The 15,590-nt window shown below is 36.3% G+C and overlaps 2 protein-coding genes across 8 annotated transcripts in view; one reads left to right on the plus strand and one right to left on the minus strand.

The window, feature by feature from the left end:
* SHANK2 (SH3 and multiple ankyrin repeat domains 2) overlaps positions 1-15,590 on the plus strand; it is a 515,992-nt gene that overhangs the window by 199,052 nt on the left and 301,350 nt on the right. For all 7 annotated transcript variants that reach the window (XR_011337489.1, XM_069857381.1, XM_069857383.1 and 4 more), the window contains 2 exons: positions 10,872-10,954; positions 12,565-12,689. Coding sequence is in view for 6 of the 7 variants with exons in the window: in XM_069857381.1 (XP_069713482.1) it covers positions 10,872-10,954; positions 12,565-12,689 (208 nt within the window). In the remaining variant the exon portion in view is untranslated. The remainder of the gene's footprint in view (positions 1-10,871; positions 10,955-12,564; positions 12,690-15,590) is intronic.
* Positions 10,493-15,590, minus strand: part of PPFIA1 (PTPRF interacting protein alpha 1) — a 254,395-nt gene continuing 249,297 nt past the window's right edge. The window contains exon 29 of the mRNA XM_069857397.1: positions 10,493-10,693. Coding sequence (XP_069713498.1) covers positions 10,658-10,693 — 36 coding nt within the window. The 3' untranslated portion in view covers positions 10,493-10,657. The remainder of the gene's footprint in view (positions 10,694-15,590) is intronic.

Genomic DNA, 15,590 nt, shown 5'->3' on the forward strand with positions numbered 1-15,590 from the left:
GTATTCTGGAGAAATAATGCCTAACAAAGGCTTAATTTAGACTGAAATAGATCAACAAAAGATTTGATGGCACAATTCCTAAAAGAAGAATAATGAACGTTAAGTTAAATATGTGCAGTAGAAGAAAGACTGCTACCCATGTATCTTCTAATTTATCTATTATTTAGATTAAAAAATAAAATCTTAGGCACAGATAACAGGTCTCAGAATTAAGAGTTCGAAGCTACAATTGAAAACCAGGGCTGATGTTGAGTAGCTGATTGTATGAGCCTTTAAACAAGCATTTCCAAAGATTGATAGTGTAGCACAGTTAGATTTTGCTTTGTAGAACAGTTGTAGCTATAGCAGAAATGGTTTATACCTCTACTGTAAGCACTTCAGATACGATACATTCTGAAACACATTTGAAAGCTAGTCACTCCACCCAGTCAGAAAGACAATGCAAATTTTTTTACCCTGTCTCCAGTACTTACAAAATAAAAAGTTTTGTATTTCCAGAAATCATGTGTGAATGCAACCTATAGCTGGACATCAAAAGAAAAGGGGGCAATAAAGAGAGATTCCCATTCAACATTCACTTAATTAGGAAAAGCAACTGCCAGTTTAAATAGAGCAGAATACATCTACCAGCTGATGAAGAGAGAAAAGTCAGTGATATTTCACTGCTACCAAAGTTGTTGGCTAAACTTGCCATGCTTTGATAAAGTTCCTGATAATTATGATAATGTTAGGCTGTTAAGATGGACGTTCTCAAGCTGTTCCACAGATAAGTAAACAAAATTTGTTGTAGGCTTAAAATAATTCAAGGGCTTAGTGTAATTAAAGAAATGGAGGGAGGTGAGAATGTATTTCAGGAACAAGGTAGAGGTGCCACCTCCCTTTTGATGTTAATGAGACTGTAACATAATATGTTGACTGATCAGGATTTTTAAAGGGATAGGAGAAAAAGAATTTGTTTTAAGTAAAATATTAGAAAATCTAAGTTTCTCACTCTATACTGTTTTTAAAGCTCTTAGAGAAGAAAAAGTGGGAAAATGCTCTTAGGAAAAACTTTCCTCCATATCTTTGTTGATACCTCGCTTGTTTTAAGACAACTTGAAACTTACTTGTAACATGTCTTATACTAAAGTTTGAGAAAATTGTACAGATATTTTAACACTGATGATTAAAGCACTATACATTTCTGTACAGTGTAGAATTTTAAGTGAAATACTTTCATCTATAAAAATGAAATGAACAGTCAGAGTTACTCAAACTTCTTGTGATTAGAGCTATATTTTGTTTCCAAGGAATGGAAGACAGGAGGATTAATTCCTCCTGGTCATCATAGCAAACAGGGTGTGGTGGAAACCCTGAGGGATCCCTTACAACTAATTTGGAACCTGCGGTTATCACCAGTTGTGAAATCACAAGTCTCTTTACCATATTTCATAATTTATTTATGTTCAGCATTTACTATATTTAGACTCTCTGAGTGACTGAGCAAATAAGTTAATATACCAAACTGTATAGTGAATTTAATAATTGCTATAAAGACCTGCAATGTCAAACTGGTTCCTTAAAGGACTTGTAACATATTTTAAGTGTTAATAAAACACATTTTTATTTTCCTTAGTGAAAGTGTGATTAAAATGTGTTATAGAAATCCCAGTCGAGAGATCCTGAGGCAGGTGTATGGAATCCTTTGTATCATCACGGAATGTGCATGTGCCAAAGCAGGATGGCAAAACTACACAAGAGGAGGGGAATGTGGTGTAACTTGTGCTTGTCTGTCTTTTAGACCCTTCTCTCCTCCTGGCCTTTGACACAGACAGGCTTTTGGGCTCCATGGACCAACACATGTCCAGCCCAGCACGATTGCACATATGTTCCAATGGTGGTCTCTAAAAAGTGAAGCAAAAGTGAAGTCTTGTCAAATGTATGCCAGCTCCAAGATCAATGTAGAGATTGATTAGAAAACCTTCTGAAGTAATTTAGATGCTGCATCAGCCGAAGGCAATTTTTATTGTTATATAGTTATGTTTTTATACCCTCATACTATTATCTCTCTGGGTATCTCTCTCTCTGGGTTTACTTTCCTGGTTTTACTTCTGTTACTTGTTCTTTTCAGTAACCTTGGACATGTTCTTTTCCTTGTTACTGTGGTTGCCTGTGGTAATACTGACCACCTTTAGCAAAAGCATTTGGAAAACTATTGATAAAAACCTATATAGGAAATGTGTATTGTTAGTAATAGCTATTATTATTATTCCTTTTGTGTACATACTTTATATGTTAAGGTGCTTAGGGAGAAAATTCCTATGTATATGTGGTTTGGTGGCAATATCTGGGGCTGGAACTGCAGCTGGTTGGGGGTAGAAAAACACAAACATAAACAGTAAGGTGAATAAATACGCTAGTTACCTAAACTTATGTATGTGTTTGCACAGTCCGTTTGTTCAAAGCTTATCGTATGAGCAATGAATATTAATATTTTCATAGGGCAAGCTTAGATTGCTCAAATGCTTGATAATTTCAAGTGAAAATTGCTACAAAGTGTCAGGTATAAATGGAGTGTGCTGTTAGCTCAAAATGCTAATGTGATTGATGGAATATCTGTATGAAATGATTTGAAGGACTCCACATTATAAAACGCTTGGGTCCTATGCTAGAAGGACACCTGCCTGAATGTTTCATGTTTAGCTTTTGCTTTGTTATTTGTGGTGTTTTAAATGACTATTTGTTTTTCAAATGCAAATGAAATTAAGATAGAGGAATTAAACTTTTCTTTTTTAAAGTCTCACTTTATTACGCTCCTCACCCCACAATGCTTTTTTTGTTTTCTCCCTATGAGTGCAGGTGCAAGAGAATCATAGCATTTCTCTTAAAGAAGACTATATATACTCATTGTAGCATGAGTATGTATATAGTGTGTATATGTATTCATATATGGATATCCAGATATCCATACATATGGGTACATAAGTATCCTATATATATATATGTGAGATATATATAGTGTGTGTATATATATAGGATCATAACCTTACCATTGACCTTTTATTTTCCTTCATATCTGATCGTGAGATTTCTCTATAATATAAAATCAGGCTTTTACTGGATGGTTGATATTTCTAGGAAAATCTTTGACTTCCTGTTCTGTTATATCAGTATGTTACCTCAGTGGTTACAGTTTCAGCAACTTAAGGTGAAAACAGGAAGGAAAAACAGAGGTAATACTAGCCAAATCAATTAACTTGGGTATTCACAGAATCATAGAATTATAGAATGGTTTGTGTTGGAAGGGACCTTCAAGATCATCCATTTCCAAACCCCTGCCATGGGCAGAAACACCTCCCACTGGATCAGGGGCTCAAAGCATCATCCAACCTGGCCTTGAACACCTCCAGGGATGGGGCAGCCACCACTGCTCTGGGCAACCTGGACCAGTGTCTCACCACCCTCACAGGAAAATATTTCTTCCTAAGATCTAATCTAAATCTCCTCTCTTTCAGCTTAAAAAAATTCCCCCTCATTGTATCATTGCAATCCCTTTTAAAAAGTCCCTTCTCCAACACACCAAAGAATGTTATATTAAGTGTAATTAAAACTGGATAAAAGAATGAACTGATATACGTATATATAGAGAAGTTTCTACTTAGTTCTTCATAAAGCAATTGTATAACTTTGCCCTTGTGTCATAAAATTTAATGTTTCTCTTTTAAAACCTGTATTTGTAATGTTTTCTAGCATAAATTCATTGATGTATATAGCATTATTTCTTTAACATAGGTTGCTTTTTTGTAATTATGGTTATTTTTTTGGGCAACCCTGTCAATCACAGGACAGGAAAATATAGCACAGTCTTTCTGACTTCCTAATTCTTATTGAATTATTTCATCACTGATACTGGTGGTTTGGGTAACTTAGTGAATATCTGTTCATTTTTTTTAAAGGTACCAAATATTCAAAATCCAATAAAGATGGCTTGTTTACTGAACTCTGTAGAAACAGTATTGATACAGGAGATTTGAAAGACAAATACCTGACTATAGGAAGTACATAGGAGTATTGGAACAACCTCTCTACTGCAGGGGTGGGCGTGGTCATTTTTTTCCTTCTTCACAGAGCCAGCAGTGCTCATAAGGCATTGCCATGCAATGAACTGTTTGAAGTGCTGGTAAAGACGCTGTTATTGGATGTTGACATTTCCTTGAGAACACCTGTGAAGCTGGAATTCATAGTTAACATCAAGCATTTTTTTCCATGCCACATGTCCATACGCAGCCTTGATTTTGTAGCTGGTTTTTGAGGATGTAGTGAAATGGCTTGGAGTCCCTGTCATTGTGAATGCCTGATGAAATAGTGCTTGTTCTCCAGTGTAACTACTTTGAAGACACTAAAGAGTACGATCGGACTCGATGATCCGGTGGGTCTCTTCCAACCTGGTTATTCTGTGATTCTGTATTTTCAGAACTGTATTAGCAAGGGATAGGCAGCCCTGTTGCCTCCAAACGTAACCTCTAATTTATCTAATTCAGATTTAACAGTAAATGTTAAGTGTAAGTGTAGGGGGGTGAGAATTCTGGATCATGATAATGAAAATATAGTTTTGTGAAGCAGCTCAGCTTCCACTTTATGTACTGTAGCTCCATGGAAGAAAATGTAGGCCTATGCCCCAATACCCTCTCTGAGGAATCAAGAAACAGTTGCATCTGTGAGTTCCTACAAATGATACTGATGTTTTAGGGGGCAAGAAGAAGAAACGAGAAAGTCAAACAAAGAGTGCAAAGAAAGGAAACGATGTTTTTAATTTACGCTATTGTGATAATCTCTTGGCCTTATACATTGAAGAGCAGAAAGGACAACCCTGCATTTTCCGTTCTTCTGTGTGATTCTATTCATTCCTTCTCTGTCATATTTTATTTATTGTACCACCATTATACTCCTTGGACTTCTATCTTCAGCCACCTAATAAGGAGTTTATCAACTTAAAGTTAACTGTTCTCCAGCATTTCTGTTCTAGGAACAGGTTGTGTCTTCCTTGAATATAGTGTTGACATACTCATCAACCATCTATTAGAAAATATTTTCTTACTGCTCAGTTAAGAGTAAAGAGAGCTTACAGAAGGCATTGCTAGAAGATGGGAATAAGTAGTTGAAAAAAGCAAAATTTAGAAAATAAACAGCCATTCTGGAAATGCTAAAACATGTTTCACAAAAATAGCTGGAAATAATTATTGATTCTTTTAAGATATTATCATCAGAAACTATAAATAGATTCTATCAAAGGCAATAGCACTGGTTTGTGAATTATCCATTAGCATAATAACATGTTATTGTTCAAAGCTACATCATATGCTTACTGAACAAGTACATTCTTAAGGAAAATTGCATTGCAGTGTAGTGCAAGACATCATCACGTGAGAAAATTTCTCCAGGTGATGGGAACATATTACAGGGATGGTGTTATGAGTCTGAATATAAGGCTGACTATGACTTGCTCTTCCTGTTTGAGTTGTAAATGAGTTAGGTAGGTACAGTCTGTATCTTCCTGTTTGCTGTGTAAAGAACCACGCTCACTGGTGTACCTAATGTCTCTTAAACCCAAGAATACTGTTCCAGCTCTTCTGTACAACCTACAGCTGGATAATCAATGTCTGGGAAACTTGAGCAATCACATACAGAGCCTTCATTAATCTTGAAGGCCTTAATTACTAGGTATAGCCATTTTTCCTGTAGTCATTACAGCAGATGACTATAAATAATAAGGTTGACCCCTTCCAGCAATGACAGCAAAATTTTTCTACTGAAAGTCTCTTGTCTCTTACAAGATTTGCTGTAGACATCATTTCCATTTTGTATGGTATCACTTCAAGTAACTTCCCAAAAAAAAGAGAAATATTCAGAGAGATCGTTCTTCATGTGCTTTTAACTAGGATTGACTGTTGGAACGTGCAGTAAAGAGCTCCTCTTGAATAGATTTCCCAAATGCCTTTCTATGGGCTTGAACACTAAAAATTTACTATCTTAGGAATTAGTGGAACTGCTTTCATATATTGTGTATAAATTTATGGAATGGTTGAGATATTGTTTTATTGTATCTGGCAAAGTATAAAAAAAGGCATTTCCTTTACTGTTGGGCTGATACTTGAACCTTCTAACATGTACCTAGATGTGAGTTCAGTAGACCTTTCAAAAACGTTGAAATTGAAATTGCAAGAGTGCTGAGGACAGGACATTAAAAAAAGTCCTAAGGAAAAGGTTTGGATTTACTCAGCCAACCGAGAGTATCTGAACTTGGAGAGAATAACTTCTCACTCAAAGACAGAGAAGCAAGCCATCTGTCTGAAGGGTTTGTGGGCTGAGAAGGCTGTGACTCTTAGTTTGAATTTCTTGTGTGATGTGTTAGATAATGTTTTTGCCTTGGCAGGTTGCAGTCCAGTTTGTTAATTCTGAAAAGTTAGGGAGAGATTATATTTCTAGGGGATGCATGCTTGGAGAGAATCAGGAAAACCATTGTTATTTAAATTCATATTTTCCTCTGCCTTAGGGAGAGATTGACAAAGTACCAAGTAGCCTTTACTGTTTCCAGATAGTAATCATTTCCATGATACTCTACATGGTATTTTTCAGAATAAAATCAGCAATGCTATACATGGTGCAAACTTGCTTTAAAATGTTCTATGGTCTTTACAGTTTCCATCTCTGTAATTTAGGATTTTAACTTTTGCAATAAGTTGTACTTTAAGATAGGCTGTACTTATCTAGTTGTGAAATGGAAGCTAGGTTTCATGGGTTTGCTTCCATCAGGAGCCTGTGCTTCAACCTTATTCTTCATAAGGGTTTTTATAAAGGACTTTACCATTCTACTCCCTTCCTCAAGTTTTGTCTTAATGAGCTATTAGCAAAGTAGAAATTCTTGCTATCTTGAAAAGTCTACAGTAATGGTGGTTGTTACATTGAACATAACAGTTCTCGGGTATCTTTCTGACCACAGATAGGTCTTTTTGTTTCCTTTCGCTATTGGTAAGGCTGTAAAATTATGGGAATTCTAACCGTGCAAATCTTGACCCTTAAAATACTAGAGAAGCTACATGAACTGATGAACAAGTATGGGTTTTTTATATTTAGTGTTTGTATAAAGCAAAATTGATTTTTGATTGACTTTTTTTTTGTCCTGAAATTTTTGTATTTAAGGTTTGTTTTATAAAGAAGTGTTCTGCACTTGATAGGATATATTTTGCATTTAACTTTAGCTGCAGTAGTTCCTGGGCTTGTATAGCCCAAAGTCAAAGTAATTTGTGCCCTATTTAAGTAATGAGCTATTGATTTTAGAATTACTCATTTTATTACCATAATATGGAAGTAGTAATATTCTGAAAGCTCATCTCTGAAATGGACACTGTTTAATTTCAGTTTGGGATGGGACAGAAATAGACTTCTTGATTTTCCCTATTAAAATGTAGCATCTCGCAGATAGCAGGGACTGTTCAGCTCATGCAGAACCATTCATTGTATTCGAAGCATCTGTGAAGAAATGCCTCTTCCTCTTGCTTGAGCACAGACCTATGAACAGGCTCATAACATAATGTCACCTTTATTTGTCATTAGTAGCTATAGCCAATATGCATTCCATTACTGAGTATTTACAACACCTTCAGGAAATGCTGCCAAGAAGGCTCGTTGTGAGAAATTTTGACCTACTTTTACACTTGGCAGTGTTTTGCCTGCCAGGACCAGGTAGACTGTGGACAGACCTTCAGCATGTCTTCAGTGAAAAGGGCCAGTCTGACACTGAGATAAGAGAACCCCAGCAAGGCAACAGAAAGCAATATTCCAAACAGTCAGAATTTAAACATCATCTCTCTCCTTCTTCCCCCTTCTCTCAGAGATATGGAATTTGCTGAGAGAAGGGGTGAGGAGGTCGTAAGTTTGGTTCATTTGTGTGTGCGTCTTTGATTTCCATCCTTTTCCTACTGCTAGTTCTTAGCTCTGCAGCACTGTGGTGTGTGAAGAGAATCAATTTTCTTTCTATGATTGCTTTAAACAACTTTAAACTACTCATGCCATGAGATGATTGCAGGTCCTCTTCTCCTAGCACGTAAATGAGAAGAAATGGCTGCGCATCTGATTTCTTTTTTTCAAACCTACATTTTTGCTTTACAGACTGTGATGGAATTTTTCTCATGTAGTACATGACTGAAATGGTATATTAGTGAGCTGTATTTGTCAAGTAACAAAGATCAGCTTGTACATTTTGTTACCAAAAGCTCATGTTGCATTTCTCCTTCCCTTCTCTTTCCCCTCCCCTTGCATCGTAAAGCACAAAACTTTGCAAAATTTTGGCAATTTACTATTCCTACTTTCAATGTCTGAATTAAGGTATAAAATGAGGTAGTTTATGCAATAAATGTGTTGTACGTGAAAAGAAAACCATAGGTGCTTTTTATACTTTTAATCTGAACAGTCATGGACCTCTGCATTAGGACAAAGTGAAGATAACTTGAAAATGCCTGTTCATTTAATTAGCTGTCTATGGAAGTACCCTAGATGCTTTATTTTCAGGTGTAAATGACTAATGTTGATGAGGTGAATTGATCCAGAGTTTTGTGAGCCCTGCTTTTGGAACTTCAGCTTGTTAAGGAATGATGTTATGAATTTGTTTGCTTTTGTCAACAGAAATGAAAGAATTGGAGCAAGGTTTGATGAGGAACCTAGCTAATAGGCATTTGAAATCTTTGTATTAATGAACTGAGAGGAGAGTGGGATTTGGGTAGGGGAAAGGGGGTTGGTCTTTGAACCAAATGCTTTCCACGATTAGGTTTTTAAAAGTAGCCTTCTAACTTCTATTAAGCTACTGATTGATTACAAGAAAACTTGTAGGAAATGGGTTTCGTTAATTTGACAGCGTATTAAGCCTGGAGACAGCTTTACTGTTGACTCTTTAGTGATAAGTATGGAGCCCCACCTTGAAAATGTGAACGGTGAAATGAAGAAAATAAGCCGGTATGCTTCAGTTCAGTCAGTTCCTGTAACATTAGGACATTGATGAAGGAATTCATTGCGACTGTACGGACTCTGAGGGTTGCAAATTCCATCCCACTTCAATCTCCCTGAACACGAGTGTGTTTGGCTTTCCTGAGAAATAGATGTTTCCTTATTATATCCTTACCCAAGCAAGGGTATTAATTGAATGAGAAGGTAGTGTCTGAATGATACAGTAAATAATAGTAAATTGAGGGACAAGCATTCAAAAGCTGTTGATACTTATGGAGATCGTCTGCTGCTCAGAAAGTCACCGTTGTGGTAGTTTTAATCCATGTGTTATTCCATTCAGTGATGTTTAAATACTTTGTACTTTGGAAGACATAATTACATCACAGTGTCAGCAGTAACATGAACTTGCATCCCTCAGTTAAAGTTGATAAGTCACCAAAAGGACAGTCTGTGATACGCAAAAGATCTGGAGTCTGGAGGTCCATTGGTCTCTTGGTATCATCATCATCGTCTTTGTTCAGAGCTTTAAATGAAAAGATCACACCAATTTTTCTTTAATTAGTTTCCTCCTCCCCTTTCAGATTATTAAGGGCACTGATGCAGATTCGATCTCTCATTGTATTGAATGCTTTAGTGACTGGATTCTGTAAAGGAGAGTTGGCTAGTCAAAAATTAAGAAAAGAAAATAAAACTTGCTCATACTTCTTTCTGCTGTAACTAGTTTTGTAGATATTTTAAAGCCAACCTAGCAACGTGTTTTGCAGTGCTTAGAATTCATGAATACTTAACCCCTGACACTGTCTTTGTTCAGAAGAATGTCTTGTAACTTGTGCTGTGTAATGGTTTTGTACTAAAAAAAAATGTTCAAAATAGGGTTTTTTTCTGTTTTTTAACTTGGACCTTATTGTTAGTAGCCCAACATTTAATGAAAGACATTAAACAGCTTAGAGCTTTTACAGATCATTCCCTGTATATGAAAGGTTTCATTTTAATGTGAATTTTATGTATTTTCTTAATCTACTATCTACTTTTTTCTTAGCCAATGACAGTAAGATTCCTAAGGCTACTTTCTCTTTAAGGACATACTGCTTACATAAATAGTCCTTTACAGCATCTCCTTGTTTTATAATACTAATTGTTTATCAGAGGATGGGAAATATTCCTTAGAAATGTGTTTTCCTGATTGTGCATGCCTTGTTACTATTTCAATTATGCAGATTCTTGATGCTGTGGAAATTTGTGCTTGATGACGCCAAGGCAGCTGCACGTTGTTAGCATTGTAGGCTGTCAGATGATCATGTGGGATTCTTGCAGCATGCAACATTCAATAGGATTGAAAAAGGGCTTTTGATGCAAGGCATAGCTTTCAGAATATATTTGTGCCTTTTAGTTAGCTAATATAAAATCATAATTTATTATCTTTAAATTTAAAATGCTGCCTCATTTTTCTTCTGGTTGGTTTCATTTTGGCTTCACTAGAAGATGCATCTGGTACATCCACGATTGAGGAGTTTATTAATGATACTGTCGTTCAGTTCACTTACTTTTTTTCCTTTTAGAGTCCTAGCTAGCCCACAGATTACTTGATCACATGTTCATTCAGTCATTCATATAGAACACAAACCACCATGCATGATTTCTTCTTCTTTCTTTTTCCTCTCTGCCTTTTTTATTCCCTTTAAGTTGCTTTGTCATGTTCTCTTTTATCATCAAGCTTAGTCTTTGTCTTCCCCTCGCTGCTATTTGTTCTATATTTTCCCATGCTTGGTTACTGCAATATTATTTGATTAACGGGCTGTGATGATGATGAACCTGCACACTGGAGGAGCAGCTACTACAGTGGTGATGAAGGGATGTAATAATGGTCGCTATCCTCGGAATTCTCTCTACAGTGACTGCATAATAGAAGAAAAGGCAGTGGTCCTGCAGAAAAAAGACAATGAAGGATTTGGATTTGTGCTCAGAGGGGCAAAAGGTATGTGCTTCTGTGTGTGTGTGTGATGTGCACTGGCATGAAGAAATTTATACATCTCTGAATATAAGCAGGAATTATTCTTGGTGCACTTGGTTGCTAGACAACAGGATTCTCTGTATGCTATACTACTCAGACAGATTTTAGTGGCTTCTGTCTGAAGCAGTTTGCATTTTTACATAGGAGAAGCACTGTATGATCGTTTTTGGGGGAGAAAGTTTTGTCTGTATTTTTATTGTGTCGGTATATGTAATATTTTGTCGTTAATCTGTTTTGCTATGCAGTTTACCTAACTATGGGAAACCTGCTTTCCTTATAAAACCTGCTTTATTTCAAATGTCAGTCTGTTTAAATAGGTCTGTGAATAGAAATAGACAAGAGAGTGATGTTTTGTTTAAAATAGGTGTGGATCTTCTGCAAGGTGACATTGGTGCAGTTTTAGTATGAAAATATGATCTTTTTTTATATATTCAGAAGCTGCACGTATGTTGCATGGCCTGTAGTGTGCTCATTTTAAAAGCTGTTCATATGTTAAACTGCATGTTACTCTTCTGTAGACTAATGTCTATAATAATGGCATTCTTAAGAGTTAAAAAAAGCATTCTATTTAATGCTTTGCTTTTTAACTTTCAGTTCAGTTTGCTCCTTTTATATTTAAAAAAAAATGTAGGATGGTATGTCCCATCTCTTGCTCCCCCTCATTTTACATGGGTTCTCCCTTGCCTTGCTTGAGCATGAAAATTATTCCATATCTTCATTCTTGGGACATCATTTTTGCTCTCCTTGTTCCCTCACCTCTAAATCACTGCCACCATAAATTTTCAGTCTTGTAAAGGCTTTTCTAATTTTAGCTGAATAAAGATTTGTGGAGTTCTACTAGGAAAGCCAAGAGTGCAATCTTTTAGCTAACGCACTGGCATGAGTTCCCTGTGCACCGAGCAGAGGTTACTCCCTCTCTCCGAGCCCAACAATTGCTCCCAAATTTTCTCCGCAACAGTGAGGGCACCTCAGGTGAAAGACCCAAGGACTTTTCTGCTTGTCTGTGTACGTGACATAGAGACAGGGCTGTTAAAAGGCCTGTTTGTGCCTCCTTTCCTAAAAAGTGATTTCTTCTGTTATCTTCTTAGGAATATACCTGTAAATCTGGAAGAAAAAAAAATCAGTCTGATCTTTTTCATCTTTCCCCACCCACCCTACCCCCCCCAGTTTGGCTGGATGCTCTCCTCTGGCTCCAGTATATAATTCATTTTTAGTTGTGTGTTGCCAGAGTTACAAGCATTTTCCTAGGCATACAAAAGGGTTACTTGAAGTAATACTGAATATCCTATAGAATACTCAGAATCCAGCTATTGCCTCGTACAGCTTGATTTGGTTTGTGTCAGTAAAGAAGCATGTATTTTTCTCTCTGAATTGAAGACCTGTGGATTGCTATTGCAGAGAGATTGCACTCTGTTCCCAGCATCTTGATATCCTTGGAGGCAGAGTCCTCTTTACTTTTAGCACCCACCATTTTTTAACCATCAATTTGAACGGCCACTAAAAGGCCTTGAGTCAAGTGGTATTTGCAAGCACTCCATAACTTTCTTTTTTTAATGTGGTGTTTATTTTTAAAGCTGACACACCAATTGAAGAATTCACCCCAACTCCAGCCTTTCCTGCTTTGCAGTACTTGGAATCTGTGGATGAAGGGGGAGTAGCATGGCAAGCTGGCCTGAGAACTGGAGACTTTTTGATCGAGGTAGGAGATCCTGAAATTTGATTCTCAGTGCTCTGTTGGGGAAATAGTGATGTTCCCTTCGCAGATTTTACTTGGGAAGAAGTGTGCGATGCTTCTGAACAGGAAGTTCAGTAGACTAATACCAATAATATAGTTCACTTGACCTATTTCAAAATCTTATGCAGCATTTAGGAAAGCAGATAGAAAGAACAAAGTTCAGGTTGACTGGGAATTTTCTATTTTTTTTTTTTTAAATTGAGAATACACTATTAGAGAAATTTGGGAGTTTTTCTTCTCTGTATTAGTTAATCAAAATTTAGAATAATTTTAATATTTCTAGTAGGCTCTAAGTTCTGTGATCATCTAAATATTTGTAGAGTCACCAAAATTAATGACTTTTTATGCAACTACTTCTGCAATCAGAACCACCAGTGGTGTAGTACTGTTTAGAAACCATGGAGAATAAAGCAAATTACTTCGGCTTGAAATTAAGTATTTCCAACAGTGCACTGTAAATACAGTCATGCAAAAAATAAGCAATGGATGTGATTGCAATATAAATTGCATTATTAAAAGGGTATATTTAGAAGCGCTTATCATTCATACCAAAAATGTCTTTACATTTTACATTTTGGAGAATATTTTGGTTGGTATTTTAGGTTTTGTTGAAATAGTTGGTACTCCTTTTTAGTGTTATTGAACAGTTTGCAACCAAATCATGATTTGGGATTTTCTTCCTCTTCCTTCCACAACCTTTTAATGACCAGCAAAGAGGTGCTATAATTCTGTAAAACTAGGTGTTTGAAAGTAGGTTTTCAAGATGGATTGACCAGGTCTTGTCTGTAAGATCTATTGATTTGATTTGATTTTATTTTTTCTTCTTCAGGCACATATGTATTTTGTTAAAGTATTTACTGGTACTACAACATTCATTGCTGCAGAGCTGGCCTTTACATTCTGGAGAGGATATAATAGCCAGCTTTTATTTGTTGTGTGCATTGAACTCCCATGGTGATGGAATTTAAATACTTGCTTCACATCTTCGCATTTTAACAATGAAAGAACAGCCTTTGCAGATTTCTAAAGTAAATAGATGTGCATTTTTACCTGTGTCTTCAAAGTACATTTTTTCTTACTTTTTGTTACTTAAGAATGAGCATTTAGCAAATTGTGCTCATATGTACTCTGTGCAAGGATGCTTTTAAAACTATGATCATTGATGTCAGATGGATTTCTTTAAACAATGTTTTATTTTTAGAAGTTGATTTCTTGTTGGGCTTCTAATCTGTAGGAAGTATGAGTAGTCTGTACTGCCTGATATCACAGGTAGACTTGATGGTGAATGATGTGTAATTTAATGGAGAGGATTACAGAATGACTGCTACGCATATGGAATTTTTTAAGATCTCTGAAGGGATGCAGGAAGTCTGGGATAACTGATTCTGCAGAAAGCTTTAGTGATTTTCTGGCAAATGAAAGAATTATAATTAATTATCCAGACAATTTACTTCTAGCTTTAGCTTAGAAGAACATTTAAAAGTGCACATATATTGCTGAATCAGGACAGTAATACATACTCTACACAGTCCAGCATATTTGTAATTAATTCTGAAGGAAGCAGTTAATACGTGCAAGTCAAATCCATCTCTGTGTAATTTACGTTCATTGTTTTATTCTGTTCTGAATTTTGCAGCTTAATTAAGAGGTAATCCTAAGAAATCACAACTTTGCAATTGTTGAAGGCTTTTATGTTGGAGAAAGACAGGGTTGGGGTTTTTTTTCTGTTATATGAACTGCCTGTGCAGTGCACAATACTCTCTAGCTATAGAAAGCCAGCTTTGAAGACATTTACACTCATGTGAAAGATACTACTGTTGGAACATAAATGACTGCCCCACCTGCAGTTCTAGGAATGCCAAGCTACTTTATTTCTGATGTTGAACTGAGAGTTAAATGTACTATATACATTGCAGCTAGTGGTTATCATAACTAGTGTAGTTAGTCTGTCTTTATTGTTAAATGATTTCTCCTATGACTCTAAGTGAGTTTATGCTGCTGTATGTGCCACCTCAACCATTTGTAAGTAATATAATGCATTTATCATAAATGTCACATGAATAATAAAAGAGTTAATGGGCAACTAGAATCCTAATTAGTCCCATTTATAACACTTGTGGTAAGCGTCAAGCTTTAGAGAAGCAAGAGTCTGGTTTGGTAGAGGGCAGGATGCAATGGGGAGCAGATGTTTCACTCTTGGTCAAGGAGATTTGGTGGCTTGGGGTCGTGGAGATAATGGGAAGCTTTTCCTTTACACCTTACTGTGGAAAGACAAGTTTGGCAGGTTGATACATCCTTTTCTTGGAAGCTGGAGAGATCATGAGGATAGGTGAAGAGAAGGCATCATTTCTTCATGTGTAGTGATGGTCTCTGGATCTTCTGAAGGTGGTAAAACTTCAACAGCAGCTACAGCGCATACTAAAGTAGTTCAATGTTGAAGATGACGTGTGTTGAGCAGAATAAATAAAAGATCTATGCAGAAAGGGAAGAAAAGGTGTTGTCTTGTTTCGGCAGGTAAATAGAATGAGTGTTAGCTGGAACAGGTCTGGTTTCATTTGACTGAGTTTTTATCAGGTTTGCAGTTTTTCTGAAAAGCCACATGATGCTGATTTCTCCAACCTATACAATTAATTTTAGCATGAGACAAGAGTTTAATGTTAAACTTGCCTGTGGAAATAGTGCTCCCAGATTCTTCATTGGAATTTCTAACAACTTATGTTTTTTTTCTCCCAGCTTCAGTCATAGGTTTTCTGATAAAACTTTTCTGGACAGAACACAAGTAAAATGTATTGGGAAATTGCATGAGTAGTTTTAGAGCTGAAAGAGTTAGTTAGAGACAGCTGTCATTATACGTGGATTTAGTCA

Source organism: Phaenicophaeus curvirostris, chromosome 5 (genome assembly GCF_032191515.1).
Source record: "Phaenicophaeus curvirostris isolate KB17595 chromosome 5, BPBGC_Pcur_1.0, whole genome shotgun sequence".
Taxonomy (NCBI): domain Eukaryota; kingdom Metazoa; phylum Chordata; class Aves; order Cuculiformes; family Cuculidae; genus Phaenicophaeus; species Phaenicophaeus curvirostris.